Source organism: Pygocentrus nattereri, chromosome 21, assembly GCF_015220715.1.
Source record: "Pygocentrus nattereri isolate fPygNat1 chromosome 21, fPygNat1.pri, whole genome shotgun sequence".
NCBI classification, from domain to species: Eukaryota; Metazoa; Chordata; class Actinopteri; order Characiformes; family Serrasalmidae; genus Pygocentrus; species Pygocentrus nattereri.
Window position 1 is genome coordinate 26,592,381 of NC_051231.1, and position 23,469 is coordinate 26,615,849.

Here is a 23,469-nt window from a genome sequence, read left to right on the forward strand (position 1 = left end):
ACCTCGTTTTCAGCTTTGATTCTCTGCATAATTTGTTATCCCACCTTCACCCCTTTAATCAATGGTCAGGACCACCAGAGAGCAGGTGTTGTTTGGTGGATAATTCCCAGCACTGCAGTGACACTGACACGTTGGTGTCGCGTAAGTGTATGTTGTGCTGGTATGAGAGGATCAGACACAGCAGTGCTGATGGAGTTTTTAAACACTGTGTCCACTCACTCGCCGCTCTATTAGACATTCCTACCTCGTCAGTCCACTTTGTAGATGTAAAGTCAGAGACGATAGCTGATCTCCTGCTGCACAGTTTGTGTTGGTCATCCTCTAGTCCTTCATCAGTGGTCACAGGATACTGTTGGCTGGATATTTTTGGTAGATGGACTATTCTCGGTCCAGCAGTGACACTGAGGTGTTTAAAAACTCCAGCAGTACTGCTGTGTCTGATCCACTCAGACCAGCGCCACGCACACTAACAACCCACCGCCATGTCATGTAATTCACCGCCCAAATCATACCTCCTCTGTGATGGTCCTGATGGACTACAGTCTGTAACTGTAAAACTGCCAAGTGCATCTGTATGTTAAGTGGATCTGAAAAATGGGCTGGTTCTGAATAACTCTAGATACAAGGTAGAGTGGTCAGTGAGTGTATGTACCATCATTAATGTTGTCATTTAAATTTTTGGTTAAAAAATTTTTTTTTTTTCTTTTCTTTTCTTAGGAACTGCAATGGGATCTAAACGGAGGAGGGCCACCTCCCCGTCCAGCAGTGTAAGTGGTGGAGACTTTGAGGACAGCCAGCCAGCCTCAATGCCTTCAACCAGTCGCAAAAGAAGGAGAATTGCAAACATTCCCACAGTTGATCCAGTGAGTGGCCAGTCTTTGCATGAACTGTTTTTTAGATATACAGGGAGCTTCTTTACCATTCACTGGCATTTACTATTACTTTACTATTTATGATTTACTTTACTATTTACTGGTGTGTGCCAGTCTTTCCAGTGTTTATAAATGCTTGCATGTATAAACCCTCTGCTGTGCACAGTTTAACTCAGGGGTGTCAAACTCAATGACTAAAAGGGCCGTATTCAGGCAAATTCGTGGGCCTGCTGTGTTTTACTTTCACTTGTTACTCAACATTTTGCCATGATCCAAACGGGCCATTGTTTATTCAAAATATGCCAAAACATCAGCACCAAAATAGGCTTTAAATACTTACTCAAAAAGAATGATGAATAAATATCAGTTGTTTTATGTATTTTTATTTTAAACTGCCTATTTGTTTGAACCAGATGTCGGGCATCATTTCTTTCTGTGTAACCGCTGACCCATAGATAGTTGTTGGGAAACGGGCTCAGAATGCACACTATGTTGCAGTTCATGCTGAGTACTGTAGTGCATCTCAGGGTGGAACGAAGTAATATGAATAGAAAATAAAAATAATTTTGCAGTGTCACTAGGCTGTGTCAGCCCTAATAGGCCTGGCTTGACCCACAGGACTTGTGTTTGACCCATAGGGTTTATCCCAAGCCTTCCTACAGCCCAGGAATCACTTGTCAGCGTAGATATGTTTAAGCTGGAAAAACGAAGGATATGGATTACTTCAGGATAAATTTGTTAATTAAAAATAGCTGCTGGCTGTCTGTGACTCTCCACCTTTGTCTACGTTTAACACCTCAGATTGCAGTGTGTCATGAATTGTACAACACAATCAGAGACTATAAGGATGACCAGGGCAGGATGCTGTGTGAACTCTTCATTAGGGCACCAAAGAGAAGGTGAGCTGCAACTCCCTTGCAACTATTTGTTGGAAAGTATGCTTGTTTATTGTTTAGCCAGTTGTATGTTCATGGGACATATTTGACATTTTAGGTGTTGTATGTTTGTCTGCACTGAAACATTACATCATTGTCTCAGTTTCAAACTTAATAATCTAGGAAACTGCAATCTAAACCGAGTCAAATATATTTATTGAATATTTTGAAAACAGTTCATATTAACCATATATGCGCATGCATAAGGAGCTGCTCAGTGTTCCCTTTCTTCCTTAAAGGAACCAGCCTGATTACTATGATGTGGTATCACAGCCTATTGACATGATGAAGATTCAGCAGAAGCTGAAGATGGAGGAATATGATGATGTACAACAGCTCACAGTTGATTTCCAGCTCCTTTTCAACAATGCCAAGACCTACTACAAGGTATTCTGTCTTAATGTAGAATTTGTTACTTAATTCAATGAATACTATAAAACATGAATACCTAAATGTTGTTGGTGCTTTAGATTTACTTATTTCATTGTTACATTGATGGCATATAAATTAGGTGTTGCATGTTTATTAACATGATTATTAACAAAGTATCTGTTGGATTTATTTAATTTAACCTGTATTTTCTATATGTCTGTTTTCAAGGGTAAATACAATGAGGAGAAACAAGTATTCAGACACTTGTTTTCTGTTTTGTAATATAGTTCCAGTGCATATATTCCCTGCAGATGTACATACACAATGTCTTTTGACCTTTACATGAACAAATATGGACAAAAAAGTAAAAAAAAAAAAAAAAGATATATTTAAAAATAAACAAAACAAATTCTAGGAATGAATGTTGCACCCGGTGTCATTATGAAAGATGTTGCCATTGATTGGGAAAAATTTCATGGAACAGTTAGCATCATAGTGAAGGTGAAAGAGCCTCTTTACAATATCAAGGACAACATTAATGAACAACACTTTAAAGGAACCATGTGCAAGTACAATTGATTCAATAATATACAAGTGGAAAGTTTATGAAACCACAACTGAATGTCCCTGGACCGGTGCACCATGCAAGATTGTTTGAAGGCAGCATTTGCTTGAAAAACGTTTGCAGAACAACATAAAATGACTGAGAACAGTGGTTAGACTGCACTGCTGTCATCTGTGTTCCTACACCCACGCAAAACTCCTCTGTTAAAAAAGAAACATAGAGATGCGTATCTAACTTTTACACATGAGCATTTAGACACGCATTTTGGCAGTAATTCAGATCGTCATGTTTGGAGAAAGAAGGGTTGCATGTATGATCCCAAGAACATCATACAGTGCAGTATGGAGGTGGGAACATCAATCTCATCACCCAGGAATTTGAATGTGGGGAGAAGATAATGGGTCTCATTTACTAATATCTTTGTAAGTTTTTTTCTTAAATTTATTCTTGAAAAAGGTCCTAAAAATAAGTCATGACGTGTTCTTAAAAAGCAGAATTGTTTACACCTTTGTGCTCATGAGTGTGTGTCAATCCCAAATAAGAAAACATGGTGAATGTCAGAATCTTTGTAGAAACTGAGTAAATAAACTTTAAGAAGAAATTTCTTCTTAAGAACGGTTGATAAACGAGGCCCAATGACCCCAAACATACAGCTGAAATAATGAAAGAGAAAATAAATAGTAAAGAAAGTAAAGAAAATAAATGTTCTTGCATGGCCTAGCCAAACTACTGACTCGAATCCATTTTAAAACATCTGGAGAATTTAGAAATTGTGATTCCATCAGAAGCACCCTTTGAGGAATTGAACAGTTTTCCAAGACAAAATTGGACCACAATGATACAAAAAGCTTATTATTTGTTGCACTCGACGTCCCAAAGCTCTTTCTTTCTGTTTGTGAATGCAAATGTTTTTTGCTTGTATTTATAAGTACAAAGATAAAAGACATATGTGTTTTATTTTGTGTATTAAATAACAAAAACAAAAGTGTTTGAACACTTGTTTTCCCTCTTTATATGATTAGGTGGTGTGAGTTACAATAAAACACCTCTACCTTTCATATCTAGCCTGAAACTCCAGAATATCGAGCTGCATGTAAGTTGTGGGACCTCTACATTCGTACCAAGAATGAGTTTGTGCAACGAGGAGACTATGAAGATGACGACGACGATGGTGACGACACACAGGAAAATGCTGGAGGTTCAATGGAGGATGAGGTGAGAATTATTCTCGAAAGCTGTCCCTTCAGACTCAGATATGTTACCTTTTAGATTCAGCTTTCTGAAACATCAGAAATCAGTGTAATGTAATCTAATACTGCTGGCTATTGTATTGTTCTCTTCCTCAGTCTGTGTCCGTCCTTAAGGAGGTATTAGAGCAGCTGCTGGATACAGTGTTGACCAACACTGAACACGGACGACTTGTCAGCGAACTATTCCAGAGACTTCCTTCGAAAATAGTATGAGACAGTTATGGTACTAATCAGGGATGTAAATCTCTGACCTCAAAACCATTTAATGTAATAATGATTCATTTTTCCACAATTCAGGATTTTTTGTACAAATACACTGGATGTGACTATAAAGCAACAGTATATAGACAGTAGAAAAACATCTTTTTTTATGTATTTACATTTGCAAAAAGCTGAATAATGTTATTTAGGCACGCATTGTTTAATATTTTTGAGTTTTATTAAAACATTCCAAAAAATATGCAGTTAAATCAGATCAGTACATTTTGAAACCTCCAATACTCATGTATAGACTGTATAGTACATCATAATATTCACGTTTTCAACATTCACATTCTCTTTTCTACAGCAATACCCAGATTATTATGATATTATCAAAGAGCCCATAGACCTCAAGGCCATTGCTCAAAGGATACAGGTATCTATAATGTGCATTACATGGGAAAACATTCAGTATCACATATTTCCTTATTTTTTATTGAGACATGGATTCTTTTCCCCTCATAGATTGGCTACTATAAAAGTGTGAATCATATGGCCAAGGACATTGACCTCTTAGTCAAAAATGCAAAAACATACAACGAGCCTGGTTCTCAGGTGTTCAAGGTAATTTATAATGAAATGACCATTTTATCAGTACATAAATTATTTTACACCCTGGACAAAGTAGCATAATCTGTCATGATGTACTTACAGGATGCAAACACCATCAAAAAGATCTTTTCCCAGAGAAAGATGGAGCTTGAACATACAGAGCCCATTAAATCCAGCATCCGAATCAGGTTAGTTCCCACAGCCACATACTCTTATCATGTGAGCTCTAGTTGTTCCTGTATATGGGCCAAAAAGCGTTCTTTAGAGTGATTCTACTATTAGAACTACTATACTAGAACAACTATTAGTTCCTCAAATAACCAAATAAGCAGAACTTCATATATACAAATTTCGTACAGTTTTGGAAAACCTGAAAAGTCAGTGAATTTAGAATTTTCCAGCCTGTGTATGCCATGAATTACAGTAAAATAGCTAAAAATTTTGGTAAATATAAATTTATATCTAAATTCAATAAGGTTTTTTTGTCTCTTCAGAGAAATTACTAATGTAGGATTGTTTCATAATATTAAGGTATCAAAATCACGTTTTTTAATACATAGCATCAGTTTCTCATAATGATTCCTTTAAGCGTATTTATGTCTGTAGAAATATGCATCTTTTTGTTAAATTGATCATTTTAGCAAATTGTTATTTTCTCCAATTATTCAACAGTTTCTAGTCACCATGATCTGCATTGTTAGCAATTGTGTTAGCAATACAATTTAAATGCAGTGTAGAACAAACATTTTTGAGAAGTTCTGGAAAAATTTTGGAATGTTGGAAACAGTATGGGAGCCAGTGTATAGAGTGCATGGAACTAAAAGGAGACCAAATAACACAGCATTAAAAGGGAATGTGGACTGAATTCCGATACTGAATGTGGACTGGCAGTGTATGTATGATTGTATAAACAGTGCTTTGTATAAATATCATACGTTTATCACATTTGTTTCTCTGTGTGTGACTAGAAACAGAAAGTCAGTTCATGGAGACAGACTGTCCACCATCACCATGGCTTTACAGTACGGCTCAGAGAGCGATGAAGACGGCATCCTCACAGGTCATCTCCTATTTATTTATTTACAGTATTGTGACTACATTCTGCCATTAGGTCTAAGTAAGTCTTTTATTGTTGCATGATTGTGTTTGACTTTTTAAAAATAACATATAGCATATCGATTTTTTTTTTAAATATTGAAGTTTGCTAACCTGCATTTGTTCTGAAATGAGTGTGTTTTTTGTGAGTTTCGTGCAAACAACAAGGATAATATCCATTAAGTGTAAATACTCCTAGAAAACTGATGTAGTAATATTTGGTCTTGTGTTGATGCAAGGCTAACCAATGAAATCTTGCCTTTTTGGTTTTAAATTAGAATTAAGCTAATGCATAAAAACATGAAAATGAGCCAACTTGTAACTAGGGGTGGGAAATATGGCACACATGTGTAAAATTGCAAAACATTGCACCATATACAAATGTCAGTTTTGAAAAAGGTGGAATAGTATATGAAATGCTAAGAGAAATAGACAGCAGTCATTATTAAATTGACTATCCAGGACCGACCAGGTTTCTACCAGCGTAAAATTTAAAAGCCAGGGTCTTTCGTGGTAAGGGGCATGTTAGTGTCCATGGTAACTTGCACATCTATGAAGGCACCAATTAATACAGAGAGATATATATAAGCATTTTGAGCAACATATGCTGCCTTCTAGATGACGTCTTTTTCAGGGACATTGGTTATTTTAATATGACAAAACCATTCTGCATGTGTTACAACAGCATGGCTTTGTAATCAGAAAGCCTGTTTACAGCTTGCATTTACATCTGTTTTGTGCCCAAATTATATCTTAATAAGCTTTGGCCGGATTCACTTTATGCTTTTCACTGAAATCCAGTGTAACCAGGTACTTTTTTGTTTTGGTTTGTCAGGACCTGTTTTGTTTTCTATTTAGTACAGGTCAAACAAAATGTATTAATCACTGATTTCCATTTTTATTGCCAATTCAAATATTTTCCCAACTTTTTTGAAATTGGATTGGTACAATGCTTTGCTAACAAGTTGTTACTATGCAGTTTTAAATTGACACTTTGACCCCACTGGTTGTTGTTACAGACTATCAACAATTGGTCTAAATCTGTATTTAGCATGCACCAAGTAACCAGCCATTGCACTGTGGCACTGGAACATTTATTATTAGCAAATTCACAGCCCCTCTTTTCATGTCCCAGGTTCAGTGCATTATGACGAAGGTGAATCAGAGGCTGAGAGCATCCACTCCAATATGGACATGTCCAACCCCATCTTCCAGATGTACGAGGCTGTGCGAGGGGGCAGGAACAGCCAAGGCCAGCTCATAGCTGAGCCCTTCTTTCAGTTGCCCTCTAGAAAGGACTACCCTGACTACTACCAGCAGATCAATCAACCCATCTCTCTACAGCAGATTCGGTACAGCAGGGTTATATCCGCAGCATGCTTGGCTTGATAATAGGCAGATAATAAAAAGGATTCTTAGGCATTATGTTGTTTAAGAGCAAATTGGACAATAACATAGAACACAATCTTAAATCTATTCATATTCAATAAAGTATCTGAGACAAACATTGGGCTTTATTCACCAATTACTTCCTAAGGTTTTTCTTAATTGTGTTCTTGAGAAACATTCTAAGTAAAAGTCTGTGTCAGATTCATGATGTGTTCTTAAACTGCAGAATTGTTCTTAACAGTGGTTGGTGAATGAGGCCCATTGCTGTTTATGGGGATTATAAATATGATTCTTGGAATGTCTTTTTATGTTTTAATAACAGATAGGAAAAATGTGTAAAACATGACACTTCAGATCGCAATCTTCAGTATTTGGCCATCAATCTTTCAGTTGTTTTTTTATATAACCTTGCTGTATTCCTGTCTCCAGAGATAAAATGAAGAATAATGAATATGAGAGTGTAGAACAGATGGACTCTGATCTGAACCTGATGTTTGAGAATGCGAAGCGCTACAACGTCCCCAACTCCCACATCTACAAACGGGCTCTGAAATTGCAGCACATTCTCCAGGTAAACTCCCTCGATTTTGAGTCTATTTCACATCATTTTGTCATTCCACATTTTTTCTCACCTTTTCAGTTAGAAAAAAATGAGCTGGTTTTCAATCAGTTAAAATCTAATTTTAGCATACTTCATTAGCACACTGTGTTTTGGTTGTGTGCATTTGTTCAGCTGAAGAGGAAGGAGTTGTTGAGGAGAGAAGAAGAGGACGGAGACAGTATGCTGTCCTCTACTCTGTCGGACAGTGGCAGCATCAAGCGCAAGAGGTAGAATCTTTCAGCCTAATTGAAGGGGAAATTTCTCAATTTTTCCCAAATGTATTCAGAATTCAATTAGATGCGAACAAAGTTGTTCGGAGTGGTTTGATGTGAAATGTGATGTTCTTAAGAAACTTACACAGAATCATTCACAGTGTTGGTGATCGGAACCAGATGTCTGAAGCATGTCTCTAAAAATGACCTCATGGAAAGTCATTTATTTATGTTTTTGTCATTTTTAAGATTGACGACTATTATAAACATTACATAAAATCTCAGATACTTGTAGGTTTACTGGTTACTTTGGATAGTAAATAAAATGGCTATACTGAAAATGGCTAAAGACATCGTTCAATAAGTATCTCTACAATAGACAATTTAATTCTCTCTAAATGATTTTATTTACATTTCCTTTGACAAATCAGTAGAATTTTGTGATTATGTAAAGTCATTACTAGAAGTACCAGTGTATCGGATTTAGAGATGGTGTCAGATTTCGCTGCAATCCAACACCAAAAGTTGAAGTATGAAAGTTACATTGAGACGTGTATCCTTGGTACATTTACGTAACCAATTAGGTTGTTTTGTAAATGTAAAGGACCATATTGTTAGAGTATCATTGCTTTCTTCTATACTTTTGACCTGTAATATATGTGGCTTCACAATGAATCTTTATTAGAATATTTGTTTATTAGAACTTTGTTTCCAATTAAATGACCAACAGTCATAAAAAGAATACCAAGAAGAATCGTATGAAGGCTCTGTACCTGGCTGTGACTGAGGCCCGTGAAGTAGGCAGTGGACGGAGACTGTGTGACTTATTCATGGTTAAACCATCTAAGAAAGACTATCCAGACTACTATAAGATCATACTGGAGCCTATGGATCTGCGCACCATAGACCACAACATCCGCGCAGACAGATACCACAATGAGGATGCCATGTTGGAGGACATGAAGCTCATGTTCCGAAATGCAAGACACTACAATGAAGAAGGCTCACAGGTGGGTTAGTAATGACAGTGACCAGGCAGTGGTGGCTAAAGTAACTGAAATTGACTAGTGTCCACTCTTTGTGGACACTTTACCGAGAAGGGTAGTTTAGTTGATGGATATAGTAGTAGTAATTGTGACTGGCACACTGCCTAGCCAGTGAGTAGAAATCACTTTAGACACATCAGATTATCCAGTGATGTACATGTGTGAACTGTTATTGCCCAGTACAGTACTGTGCTAAAGTCAGTACCTTTCATTCATGTAACTTCCAGAAGATTACACAGAAGACTCAACCACTAAGTATAATGTGAAATTATCCTCCATTTGCCCTTGTTACATCTTTTTACAGGAGACCTGCTTTCAGTTTTTCAAACTAATCTGAAGGGATATTTTTCCCACATCTTCAAAGTTCAGTATTAGAAGTTGGTTGCATTTTCTGCTTCTCATGGTCAAAGTAATCTGATTTACAAATATGGACCCATCAGTCGATGAGACCTTACTCCAGGCCTTAGAAGTCCATTTTTTCTCTTATGCACATTATCTTCTTTAGTTGTCTGTTTCCTTTTGTGAGTAATGGCTTCTTGACAGCTACACATCCTTTCAGACCTTTTCATAGTGTAGAGTTGTCTTCTCACAGGATGGGCAGAAACACCTGTGGATGATTTCAGATCTGAAGCAAGAGTGGAGCTTGATTTTCTCGTCTTTCTCAAAGATAAAAGCTTTAAATACTGTTTTTGTTCGTCTACCAGATCTGCCACAGCAGCTAGGAGTCCATTTTCTCTACATCTTTCAGTACTTTTTTGATCTCCAAATATTTTCAGCTTATTTTTCTTTGACTCCTTTATGAAAGTAGATTATCTAACGCTCTCAGAAATATCTTCTGAAAATGAACTTGTACTTAATAGCCATTTTGCCTTGAAAATGACCGTGATAAAGGTGATCTCTGACTTTTGCACAGTACGGTATGCTGCTTTGTGTGAACTGTAAGATACCAAGATCACATGATGGTTTGACTGCAGGTGTATAATGATGCTAACACTCTGGAGAAGATTATGAGGGACAAAAAGAGAGAACTTGGGCCTACACCAGACGATGATGACATTATCTCACCAAAACTCAAAATAAGTATGTTGTTTCACAAGCATACTGGAAAAATAGACTCTGTACCTCCTTCCTTCCAGATATATTGTAGAACGTTATTAGCTATCTGCACGGCACCACAAATCAACAGATACAAGCAACCGTTTGCTGTTCAGGTTTCTTATGGAATTGTTAAGCAATCTTAAATAGATGTTCTTATGTGATTTTTGGCACTGAATGACTTACCGTCATCTATATAAAATAGTATGAAATGAAAAAGCATGAAACTTCAATTTAGGCTTCAAGAAACCTGCTACTATTTTTAGCAACATACTACTGTCCATTTATTCAGTGCCATGAAAATGTATTTGCCCCTCCTGATGTCTTTTTTTTGCCACACTAAATGGTTTCAGATCATTTTACAAAATAGAATGTAAGACAAGGAGAGCGTGAGGAACCATGTGTTCAAGAACTTTAGCTTTGTTTCTTTTGAGTCATTTGGAGGTGGACTTGCTCTTGTGCCTCTGATTATTTTCTTGTTACATAACCCAGTTGTGCTTAAGCTTCAGTTCACAGACTGATGACTGGATATTCTCCTGTAGGACTTTCTGGTGGAGAGCAAAATTCATAGTTCCATCAATTATGGCAAGTCATCCAAGCCCTGAAGCAGTAAATCATCTCCATGCCATCACACTACCACCATCATGTTTGACTATTGGTATAATATTCCTATTGTGGAATGCTGTGTCAGCTTAATGGGACCCGTTTCTTCTAGAAAGTTCCACTTTCGACTCATCAGTCTACAGAACATTATTGCATAAGACTTGGGGGTTATGAAGGTCTTTTTGGATGGAGACCATTTATGCGCAGTCTCATTCTAATGGTGGAATAATGAAGACTGACCTTATCTGAGGTGAACAAAGCCTATAGCCACTTAGATGCTAATCTAGATTCTGTTTTGATTTGGTAAATCCATCAGTGTGCTCAGGGAGGAATTTCGGTAGGCTGACCACTTCTGGGATAAACCTCTGTTCCAGGACAGGTCCATTTAGAGACAATGGCTCTCACTGTGGTTTGCCTGTGTCTCAGAGCCTTAGAAATAGCTTTTTAATCCTTTGCAGAGTGAAACATTTCATTAACCTTTTCACATAATATAGGCGTAGACATGTGCTGCCTGTTGAGAACGTCACATTGCTGAAAAGGGTATATTTAAGTGATTTTAAGATTAGAGAGGGCCGACAGTAATCAAGTGTGGGTGTATCTAGTTTAACTGGTCCCAATTTACCGCTGACAATTGTTCATTGGTTGAACGAGTTACTAAGCCCAGTTGGTGTTGGATAACGTTCCTTCAGTAAATGAAATGATCATTTAAAACCTGCATTTTGTGTTTACTTTGTCATTATCTTATATTAAATTTTGTTTGAAGATCTGAAACAGTGAAGTGTGACAAATATTCAAAAATAGAATTAGGTATGCAGGTATGCAGTTTGCACGGTGCTTATTATAGGGGTTAAAGGGGGCTCCTATTGCCTGCTAGCTATATTACCGTCATAGCTCCAGTGCAAAACTAAAAAGGCAAACTTCAGACACCAAACATGTCTTAGCTGATCAACTACATTTGGGATAAAAGAAAAAATGTGTACATAGCAGATCTATTCCTTTAATACTTTCTTGCTCTAAAATGACAGGAAAGAGTGGCATCTCCCCTAAGAAGTCCAAATACCTGACACCACTGCAGCAGAAGCTTAACCAGCTCTATGAGGCGGTGAAGAATTACACAGACAAGCGCGGCCGGCGCCTCAGCACCATCTTCCTCCGCCTGCCGTCCCGGGCCGAACTCCCCGACTACTACGTGGCCATCAAGAGGCCCATAGACATGGAGCGGATCAAAAGCCACATGCTGGCCAACAAGTACCAGGATGTTGATGCCCTGGTGGAAGACCTGGTGATGATGTTTAACAATGCTTGCACCTACAACGAGCCCGAGTCGCTCATCTACAAAGACGCGCTGGTGCTCCATAAGGTCCTTCTTGAGACTAGAAGAGACTTGGAAGGGGGCGACGATGCCCACGTGCCAGACGTCCCTCGTCTCATCCAGGACCTGATTCGCAGTCTCTTCGTGTCTGTATTGGGTCACCAGGATGATGAGGGTCGTTGCTATAGTGACTCGTTGGCAGAGATTTCAGCAGAGGACCCGGCACATCCAGACAGACCTCCACTCAACTTTGAGATCATACGGGCCAACGTGGATAAAGGGCGCTACAAGCGCCTGGATGTCTTCCAGGACCACATGTTTGAAGTGCTGGAGAAAGCAAGGCGAATGCATAGGTAACACCAGACCAGAACCCACATTTATTCACTTACAGGTGCTGGGAACTGAAAGAGTTTTGGAGTAGGACTGTTCAAAGGCATTCATATAGACAATGTACCATTTTGGAATCAATTAGAAGTTTGGAATCAATGTTTTCAACAATACAGAACCAGTTTGATTACAGATAAATGTATGAAAATCTTTCAAATAAGCAGGAAGCCAGGAATTACATAATTAAAAAAAAGAAATACAAAATGACAAACAGAGCTATAGATAATCTAAAATTACTGAGAAAGCTGTATAGCAACAAAATTATTTTAATAATATGTAGAATTAGTAATAGTAATAAAAGGGCAGTGATCTTAGAAAACTGAATTTCCTCTGCTTTTTTTGAAATAGAGGAGTTTTATGTAATGTGTAAACAAGTTTCAAAAACGTTCCATGAAAAATTTGCTGCAAAAACAGCCTTTTGAATTCATTGTATTTGCAATGTTACAAGAGAGATCTCATTAACTTATTTCCACTTATACGGCCTACATCAGTTCAGTACCACCCATTCATGCTAAAGTTCTAACCAGTATTTCAGCTCTTGAGTGCTTTTTGGATGAGGCACAGTGCAAGGTATCCAATCAGAACAGAGCTAATTTACATAAATCAGTCTGAAAGGCACAGGAATAAAAGCAGCCTGTTTAATTGTAATGGATAAAGAGAGGTAGGATATAAGTCATGAATATTTTTGGAACATAAAACCACACAAATGGGCCATGTAAATCTACACAGTATAAAGCAATAGTGTACATAAACTAACAAACATGATTAATATGATAAGTAATTCTAAACATTTGAACAGTAATGTACATGAGCGCTCTTTGTATGTAATTTAGTTTTCTTTTGAACTTCGTCTTTGGTTAACAGATCAAAAGTCAGACAATATTTGCTCATTCATTCATTTTAAGCACTAAGTAAGGTTCACATGGCTGTTTCTCTTTGCTGTTTCTGCGGCAGGACGGACTCAGAGATCTTTGAGGATGCAGTGGAGCTACAGCAGTTCTTCATTAGGATCAGAGACGAGTTGTGTAAGAACGGTGAAATCCTGCTCACCCCAGCCCTCAGCTACACCTCCAAACACCTGCACAGCGATGTGGAGAAGGAGAAGAAAGAGAAGTTGCCCAAAGAGTTTGAGGAGGATAAGCTCAAGAGGGAGGAAGAGAAAAAAGGTATATTGTAGACCATCTGCTTTCAGTTTTGCCTCAGTATTTTGAAAAATCTTAGGACTTATTTTGTTGTAACATTACACTGATTGTGTAGATCAGGTCAGGATGAAGGTCTCTTTCATATATATATATATATATATATATATATATATTTCATACACATATAAGTACATATATATATATATATATATATATTCATACGTATGACAATATAAAAATATATAAAGAAAATTGTTCAGCTACATTCAAATTTACAGATGAAACAAAACTTAAAGCACTAAATTATAAGCTGTGTAATTATCTGTTTTAACTTTAAAATAGGGCTGCAACAAACGATTAACTGGATAGTCGAATAATCTTTCGATTACTGAAACGAATAGTTGATTATTTGGATTATACATCACTGCATTATCAAAACTTTTTTAGCTATTAGCTCTGAAATTTAGCTTGAGGTGCATTTGTGCATTTGCTAACAAAGAATAACATATAAAGATATAAATGAATAACATTCAAGAATTCACTGTTTTAATGAACTTCCCTACAAAAGATAAACAAAAAACTCCAATATATTTTTCCTGTCAAAATTTAAAACCAAGGATGTGTCAAGTAGCAGCAAAAAATATAATAAAACTAAATCAGTTTTCTTTCCTAATCAAGTAAATAGAAAAATCTGTCTAGATTTAAAATGTAAGTGTAAACTGTGCAGTCTGCTGTTTGTCTACACTTTGCTGCAACTAAATTTTACAATCTCAGGTCTTTACTGAAAGAGGAAAGTCAGCACCTCTCTGCTCTTGTGAGAGTCTCGCTGTCCTCTGAGAGCAGATACTCACCACAGCAGAGAGGATGCGCTCTGATGGCGCAGAGGGGAAAGCGGCGAACAATTGTGGCAAACTTCTCTATAAACAGTTCAATTTGAATGATTTAACCCTTTGTCTAGCTACCCTGCGTGTTCATGGAGAACTACCTCCTTAAAGAGGAGAACAGACAAAGGTTTGGGAACGCTCTCCTGAGTCCGCTGAATTTGAATGCCCCTGTGGCCTCAGCGTTAAGACAACTATGCAGTGTTTAAAAGTGTAAACGTTATGATGAAAGTAAACAATGTATCTGCTTCTCTGTTCCATCTCCATTAATGATTCAAGAGAACCTGCATTTTGGAACAGGTGTTACAGCTCATCTTATAACATGAAATAGGGCGGAGCTAGCACAATTATCATCATGTCCCAAACCACACACTTCTGTACTTCACACACTGCACTGATGAGTGCACTACTAATGGTGTATGCGATATTTTTACACACTATTCAGTGAGCTAGTATGCGGTTTGGGACGTGACATTACCGAGATTACTCTTCTACATCCACTGAGTCGATGTCTCCTCTCAGATGTTCCAGCATGGAGGAGGTCGGCTTTACAAATAGCACTACTGATCACATTTTTTCTGAGTTTAGCGTGAAATTCTCCCACACTTTTGAAGATTTTGTTTCGTGAGGCTGCCATCGCGCTGTTGTTAAGTCTCCAGTGAGCGGTAATGTCAAAACATTCCTAGAGAGCGCGAGAAAAACGCATAATGATGTCACCAACGAATCGACTACTAAATTAGTTGCCAACTAATTTGGTCGTCGATTTTAGTCGACTAAGTCGAATAATCGTTGCACCCCTACTTTAAAATTGAAGTTAAATTTAAAATTGGGCTAATCCTGGTAATTAACATTTTAAGTTACATATTTTTAAAGGATCTCTTTTATAATAAATCAGGATATATCAAACTTAATAAATGTTAGTCATTGTAGTTTGTAAGCAATTTATAGTAGTTACTGATAATATGACTAGAGACAGATTAAGGTGTTAAGGAGACCTACTATGCATTCCCTTTATTTCAATAAAATTCCACTCATATACTAATAAAACCCAAGTCTGTGAATGATTTCTCCCTTATTATCTTTTCATACCTCCTGACAAATTTCCTGACTGCAGAAGCAGAGAAGAGTGAAGAATCTTCTGGGGGTTCCTGGCAGGGGGGCCTTCAGCGTACGTACAGTCAGGACTGCAGTTTCCAAGACAGAATGTACCATGTAGGAGACTATGTCTACGTAGAGCCCGCCGAGCCAAACCTACAGCCCCACATTGTCTGCATAGAGCGCCTCTGGCAGGATGACACAGGTATTACACTGATAGCAGGCGTTTTTCTCCATCCCGGTCCTGCATACCCACTGAATTCAAATGCAAATACAAACCCACCACAATGAACTCAAAAATGATGCTTATGTAGACAGCATGTGTACAGCTGGTTTTGAAGAAGCAATGTCAACAACCCAATTTCAGTAACGTATTGACATGCCTTCCTTCTTCACTCTCTGTCAGGGTTGTAACCTAAACACCTGTGAGATTTGCTAGACTAGCACTAATGTTGGCTATATTTCCAATAGCATGGTAGATGTCAGTCATCATAAATAACACCAGAACCTAACCAGCATTAGCAAGATACCTAAATATACTTAAATATAGTTTTACAGGCACTCTTGTAGGCGTTGACAAATTCATTTGTCATTTGTCATTTGATATACAGCTGCGTCTCAGTTTGATACATTTTTTGGTACAGCAAAAATAAGGAGTGCCTGAGAATGCTTACATTAGCTTACATTAAAGCTACACTATGTAGGATTCTGGGATTTGGTAAGGTAACTGCATGTAATGTGCAAAACACAATGTTTAATGTCAGTTGTGCTTCGGACTCATTTCCCTGAGTGGATGCTCTCAATGATCAGTTTCATGTTGAAAAAGTATTCAGAGAGAACTTTGTCAAAACTTTTTGAATGATATCTTTAGAGGATGCAGGTCAATTATCTACTTTTGTCATCATATCTTCAGTAGTATAATGTTAATTTTGCATTTGAGACCTTAACATCGACCCAGATCACATCTATTTTTACTTTATTAAAGCGTTGAATATTATAAAAGTAACATATATTAAAAATTCAAAGTTGCTTTGTTGAATCCCCACACATCAGTATAAAACTACGCCCCTCATTTGTGCAGATATTACGGTATGTGACTTTAATCTAGTGCTAGTCTAAATTTGATTCAGATATAAACTGGTAAAAGAAAACACAAAGTACCATTTTTTTTAGATATTTTTTTTCTATTTCTTTTTCTTTTTTTCTTTTCCTTTTTGTTCTGTAATTTGACTGTAGTTGCTCTTTGGGATCCAAAATTGAAAAAAATGAGTATGTCTGTGTTTTTTTCTGCAGGGGAGAAATGGCTTTATGGCTGCTGGTTCTACAGACCCAATGAAACCTTCCATCTCGCCACACGTAAATTCTTGGAGAAAGAAGTCTTCAAAAGTGACTACTATAACAAAGTCCCTGTCAGCAAAATTCTGGGCAAATGCGTTGTCATGTTTGTTAAGGTAAAGTTAGGTTTGTTAAGGTAAAGGTAGAGTTTAATAAATGAATCTGTAATTTTGTTAAGTATTTGCTCTGCATTGATTGGACTGGACTTTGAAAGCACTGTAGAACAGTCCACCATAGTAGAGTGTCACTCTGAACATTCTCACTACTCTCACTACTGGTTTGTGGTTTGTTGTTTCAGGAGTATTTCAAGCTCAGCCCTGAGGGCTTCAGACCTGAAGATGTATTTGTCTGTGAGTCACGTTACTCTGCCAAGACCAAGTCCTTCAAGAAGATCAAGATGTGGACCATGCCTCTGAGTTCTGTGAAGTTTGTGCCTCGCGATGTTCCATTGCCCGTGGTCCGGGTGGCCTCTATGTTTGCTCCTAAGCCAGAGGTTGAGAAGCCTACCGAGCCAACAGAGGACAGCAAAACTGTAGCCTCTGTTATTGATAAGGTAATGGTCAGAGACTGAGGCAACAGATATATCAGTCAAAGACCACCCTTTATTTGTTTAATTTCTAGTCAAATACCGTTAAGTATTATGTCTGGGGAGATTAGATATAATATCATCCAGCTGCAAAAGGAAGGGGAATGGGACTCCTATTAACAACCTATTAACTTTCATCTTTGAGAGAGAGGAGAAAATCAAGCTTTACTCTTGCTTCAGATCTGAAAAAATCAAGTTTCTGTCCATCCTTCCACTGAGAACGTAATGCTGTGGGTCTGAAATGATGTGTAGCTTTCAAGAAAGGAAATAAACAAAAAAAGAAGAAATTTTGCAAATAAGCGGTCAGTGTTCTCAGAACAAAGGACTGACCACCCCAGAGCCCATACCTGAACATCAATGAATGTTTTGGGGATTACTTGGATTGTGAGAAGCAGAAAATGCCACGAACATCTAAAACTGAACTCTGGAGGTGTGTAAAAATATCCCTGCAGGTTCCTTTGAAAAACTCGTTTTTTCTTATTTAACTGACAATTAAACATTTATAACTTTTACTTAATAGTTGTTTTAACTGGATTAAGTAAATGAAGCATGGTCTCTGACTTCTGCACAGTACTGAACATGTCATGTGAGACGTTTGCTTCTGTAGTTTTGCAGTGGACCAACCAAGCTAATGTAACTAACAATAGAAACTTGAAGCCGTTGCGCAAACTGTGCGTGCCAAAATGATCACAGACTTGGTTAAAAATGGACAAAAGTGTGTTGAATAGCTAAAAAGAATAGCTGCAACCATCTTAAATCTTAAGTAAACTGAACTGTTCCTTTCACAGCTAATTTACATTATAAAAGTTATACTAGTTATGTTTCCTCAAAGAAATGTCAGACAACACAAAAGAATTGCCTTAATATGAAAAAAAAATCAGCAGGAAGCCAATGTGGGTCTCATTTTGTGCTGTGGGATGTAATGACCTCATATCTGCAGGAGAAGGAGGATGTTCCTGTGGAGGTCAGCAATGGCGAGCCAGGCTGCCAGTATTACGAGCAGTTCTGCTACAATGACATGTGGCTGAAAGTGGGTGACTGCGTCTATATCCGCTCTCACGGCCTGGTGCGCCACCGAGTGGGCAGGTAGAGCAATGACATTCAGCAATATCATGCACATCTTTTGTGGAAATTCCCATGATTTTTTTTTTAGATTATGCATAACTGAATTGTTAAGATGTAAAAATAGTCATTCAGAGTGGATTGATGCAAAATACGTTGTTCCACAGAAACGTACCACATCAGAACTACTCACAGCGGTGGCGATTGGAACCAGACATCCACCTTTAAAAGCTCCTTTACAGAGAGTTATTACATGAAATGATTAATGAGTATGCCACCTGATGCCTGAGATATTGTTTTGGGAGGTTTTGCCTTAAAATATGTATTTTAAATTCACTTACAGGTGACAAGTACATGCAGAAGAGCAAAATAGTTCCCAAGAAACCTTCAAATTTACTACTATTTTACCATCTTCAATATTGCATATGAAAACCAGAAGACAAGTAGTTTTGGACTGCTATAAGTAGTCCAAGTGGTCTGCTATATTTGTTGCAGACGTTGTGACCCCTGGTTCCTATCACTACCACTGGGAAGAAATTTGAGAGTAAATTTCGCCACCGTGAGCAATTTCACATCAAACCACTCTGAATGACGTTATGTAATTATTTGTAATACCCAATTGCGGTTCACTATTTAAAGCCTGTGTTTATGGTTTTCTTTCTGTTCTTCTGCCTTGGCTCATTATTGAGCTTACATTCTGGACAACATATCTCCTCCTATGACCTTTCATTTGAGAAGAGCATGGTCCTTAGAAGACTTTGTTTCTGACTCTTTTAGTAGTTAAATGTTACGTAATGATGCTGTGGTGACACAGTGCTATAAGCCGATCCGCTTGTTGGTCTGTGATGTAACAGGATAGAGAAAATGTGGGTGCGAGATGGGGCTGCCTACTTTTTCGGGCCAATCTTCATCTACCCTGAAGAGACTGAACACGAACCTACCAAGATGTTCTACAAAAAGGAAGTGTTCCTCAGCAACCTGGAGGAGTCCTGTCCGATGACCTGCATTACAGGTATCCTTCACTGCTCCATCTGAGACTTATGAAAGTTAAACTTTAGATTATTTCCCAATTTGAAGTTTAACAGAGTAAAAGCATTTCAGATGCCAGTCCAGAGGGACCACATCAATGTCCAGCATTTATTTTTCTTTAAACTACTTGATGTGACCCATCAGCTTGTTTTGGTGTGCTGAGTCGAGGTTAGCGGCACTTCAGGTCCAGAGATTTTGAAGAGGAATTCAGATTTTTCAAAAATTCTGCATAGATAAGTCATTAAGTCATTCAGAGTGGCTTATTGTGAAACGCATTATTCTAGAAAAATTTACCAAGTCAGAATTGTTCACAATGGTGGTGATAGGAACTAGATGTCTGAAGAGCTCCCTCACAGAGTGGTATTACATATGCTGCCTGATGTTTGAAACCTTTTATGTAATATTTTTAATATAAAATTTGGGCTTAAAATGTACTTTTCAAAAGTTATTGTGTTATTGATGTTGTGAGGCAAAATATAGTACAATTTTTTAAAAAAACAACTATTGTATAACTAATTTTGTATTTACCACTATTTTTCCATCATCAGCATTAAATATAAAAACTCAAAAGATACGTTTAGGTTCACTAGATTGTAAAAGTAATGGCAACTTTGGACTGATGTCATTGAAGACATCATGACTACTGGTTCCTACCAACATCACTGTAATCAAAATCTGAATCAGTAAGTTTCTCTACCATTAACCATTTCACATCAATCCTCTCTGGACAACCTTGTTTACATCTCAGCAATTGAATTATGCAGAAAAATGTAAAAAATCTGTAGAATTCTTCTCACTTTGGTCTTTAGTGGTCATAGAAATATTAGTGGAAAGTCAGATGTAGAGTCTGAGTACTGCTTTTCTATACAAAACTCTGTAGATAGCATCTTAATTTAAAAAAAGACAGTAGAAGTGAGTGGTTTTTTGTTGATCACTAATTCTAGTACCATTTCCCACCCTTGTCTGTTTCTTAGGGAAGTGTGCAGTGTCCTCGTTTAAAGACTACCTGTCGTGCCGTCCAACCGAAGTGCCAGAAGAAGACGTGTTGCTGTGTGAGAGTCGCTACATTGAAAGCGAGAAACAGATGAAGAAGTTCAAAGGCCTGAAACGCTTTTCCTTGTCTGCCAAAGTAGTTGAGGATGAAATCTATTATTTTAGGCAAGTTTTTTTTTTCAGAAAATTACTAGTGATTAAGAAAATAGACCGTAAATGTCTTGTCCCTGTATTATAAGTATCAAACACCTAAGTTTAAAACATTTTTTTTATACTTAAAACAAGTATAGAACATGTAAGGTCACTATGAGGTCAGAAAAACAAGATTGTTTGCTGTAAATATTTGAACACATTATCTTTGTCAGAAACAATGACCCTTTTGCTATATAGTGCACTTTTTTGGGTGGTCTGTCATTTGTATTGGACCCTAAGAATGAGACGAATATCCTTTGCACTCTTATAAACCCACAATGCACCATAATATCCGCTATAGAGCAGAGCATTATGGGTATTCCAAGGGTACATCATTATACTCTTGAGGGGTGTGGCCCTGTAGGGTGTAACAGACATGGAATACCCATAATTAAAGTCATTTACTTGAATTCACAAATTCAGTTCTTTATCATACTGTTCCATATAGTGCTCCTGATTGCCAGTATAGACATTAGGGGGACATTTCTTACACAGCGTATGTCTGATGGTTAGAATAATCTTAATGCTGTTATGCTAATGGAAATCTCTTCATAGTCCAGTAGTTAGATTTGTCACTTACACATTCCTGCTTCTGTGCCAGAAAGCTGATAGTGCCTCAGAAGGAGCCGTCCCCTCTGCTGGACAAGAAGATTGAAGAGCTGGAGGCCAAGTTTGCAGATATGACGGATGAAGAGCTGGAGGATCTGGGTGATGATGATGGTGAAGGTTCAGATGCCCAAGCCATGCCTCAAATGCAGACACCACTAGGCAGTGACCTGGACATGATGCAGTATCCACAAACACAGGTGAGTAAAGTCTTAGCAAGAGTCAGGAAATCTGCCATCATTAGTATATAGAATGTGAATAGGTTAATGAACAGATGGAGTGTGTGTGGAAGAGTACTTGCAGAAGCTTTTAAGTGTCTAAATTGCCCATTGAAGGCTATGGGACTGGTAGGCTATGAAGGCTATGTGTGGTAGCCCAGTCCAGACACCAGGCTTCTGCCATGTTACTGCAGGGCTGAACGAAAGCTTTCCCTCACCTCATCTTTCACTTTGTCTTTGACAGTCTACACCCAAGTCCATTAAGGGCCTGTCGAAGAAGGAGGGAGCAAAGAGGAAGATCAATATGAGTGGCTACATCCTGTTCAGCAGTGAGATGCGCGCAGTGATCAAGGCCCAGCACCCAGATTTCTCCTTCGGGGAGCTCAGCCGCCTTGTAGGCACAGAGTGGAGAAACCTGGAGTCCGCCAAGAAAGCTGAGTATGAAGGTCAGGCAGTTCAGAATGCTTTTTCTTTAAAGTCACCATAAATTGGTACCATGATGTATTTCTGAATGAAACATGGGTCTCTGAGCCAGATGAGTGTTTTTGCTTGATGATATGTGGGGCTGGATGGAGGGAAAGGTGAAACATGATATTAATGGTTAATATTATGTTTACCTGCCTACAAGTGCACACTGGTGTAATCAAAAATTTTATTATATTTTAAATTTTTGATTAATTGATCAATTGGTTGATAATTTCAGGTTTTTCAGCTTTTAGAATGCATTTATCATTGTTTTGACTTCACTCACGCTTGATTTATAGATCTAATCCCACCTTGTCAGCATTCCAGTGGTCACTCAATGTCAGTGTTGTATGTACCTGTCTGTTCCAGAGCGGGCAGCTAAAGTAGCCGAGCAGCAGGAGCGCGAGAGGGCGGCTCAGCAGCAGAACTCCCCGAGAGCAGGTACCCCAGTAGGGGCGCTCATGGGGGTGGTGCCCCCTCCGACCCCTATGGGGATGCTTAACCACAGCATGACACCTATGGCAGGTAACCCCTCTCAGATGCGGTGGATACACCTCACCGGTGCCACGTAGAGCTGCAATAAGAAGCCTAACTGCTAATATGCTTTATTTCTCCAGCCATTCTTCATTCTTCCTAATTCATCCATAGTAAAATAGTTTACACCCTAAGAATATAGGATGAATTTGAATGCATCATAGTTTTATCATCATGATATTAAAATCTTTCACTTTAAAGGAATAATCAGGTACTTTTCAACATAATCTCTTTATTCATCTACATCTATACCATACAGACTATTACCACAGACAATTTTTACAACAGACAGTACAAACTTTATTCCAAAAAAGTTGGGACAGTAAGTGAAATGCTAATTTTTTTTTTTACCTTTAACTTAAAATATATTCTCATTCTGACTTTGATGTCTGCAGCACATGCCAAAGAAAACAGGGACAGGAGTATATTTACCACTGTGTAACATCATCGTTCCTTTAAACAAAAACTTAATAATCACGTAGAGACTAAAGACACAATTTTTAAAAAGAAATTGTGATCCTTCTGTGTACACATCGTCGGCTGAACAACCCCACAGGTCCTTCATCTGGATATTTGCACTTTATAATGTGGCATACATTTTCATTTGGAGGCAGGTCTGGACTGCAGGCAGGCTAGTCTAGCACTCACACTCTCAGATTACATAGCTATGCTGTTATCACATGCAGAATGTGGCTTAGCTTCATCGTGTTGAAATGTGCATAGACAAAACAGCCATTGTCCAGGAGGCAGCATGTGTGCCTCTAAAATGTGTACATATCTTTCA

The 23,469-nt window shown here is 38.0% G+C and overlaps 1 protein-coding gene across 3 annotated transcripts in view; it reads left to right on the forward strand.

Annotated features, from left to right (window-relative positions):
- pbrm1 (polybromo 1) overlaps positions 1–23,469 on the forward strand; it is a 30,052-nt gene that overhangs the window by 925 nt on the left and 5,658 nt on the right. The window contains exons 2-26 of one of the 3 annotated variants that reach the window (XM_017712070.2): positions 718–863; positions 1,674–1,771; positions 2,047–2,194; positions 3,810–3,959; positions 4,091–4,201; positions 4,563–4,631; positions 4,721–4,819; positions 4,910–4,995; positions 5,776–5,867; positions 7,038–7,254; positions 7,721–7,862; positions 8,025–8,119; positions 8,835–9,114; positions 10,125–10,230; positions 11,874–12,513; positions 13,502–13,713; positions 15,685–15,870; positions 16,959–17,116; positions 17,299–17,553; positions 18,527–18,672; positions 19,503–19,660; positions 20,652–20,835; positions 21,464–21,668; positions 21,931–22,132; positions 22,521–22,676. In XM_017712070.2, coding sequence (XP_017567559.1) covers positions 726–863; positions 1,674–1,771; positions 2,047–2,194; positions 3,810–3,959; positions 4,091–4,201; positions 4,563–4,631; positions 4,721–4,819; positions 4,910–4,995; positions 5,776–5,867; positions 7,038–7,254; positions 7,721–7,862; positions 8,025–8,119; positions 8,835–9,114; positions 10,125–10,230; positions 11,874–12,513; positions 13,502–13,713; positions 15,685–15,870; positions 16,959–17,116; positions 17,299–17,553; positions 18,527–18,672; positions 19,503–19,660; positions 20,652–20,835; positions 21,464–21,668; positions 21,931–22,132; positions 22,521–22,676 — 4,333 coding nt within the window. In that variant the 5' untranslated portion in view covers positions 718–725. Of the gene's footprint in view, positions 1–717; positions 864–1,673; positions 1,772–2,046; positions 2,195–3,809; positions 3,960–4,090; positions 4,202–4,562; positions 4,632–4,720; positions 4,820–4,909; positions 4,996–5,775; positions 5,868–7,037; positions 7,255–7,720; positions 7,863–8,024; positions 8,120–8,834; positions 9,115–10,124; positions 10,231–11,873; positions 12,514–13,501; positions 13,714–15,684; positions 15,871–16,958; positions 17,117–17,298; positions 17,554–18,526; positions 18,673–19,502; positions 19,661–20,651; positions 20,836–21,463; positions 21,669–21,930; positions 22,133–22,520; positions 22,677–23,469 lie in introns of those variants that run through there. The other 2 variants (XM_037532360.1, XM_017712088.2) reach the window with 2 other exon arrangements.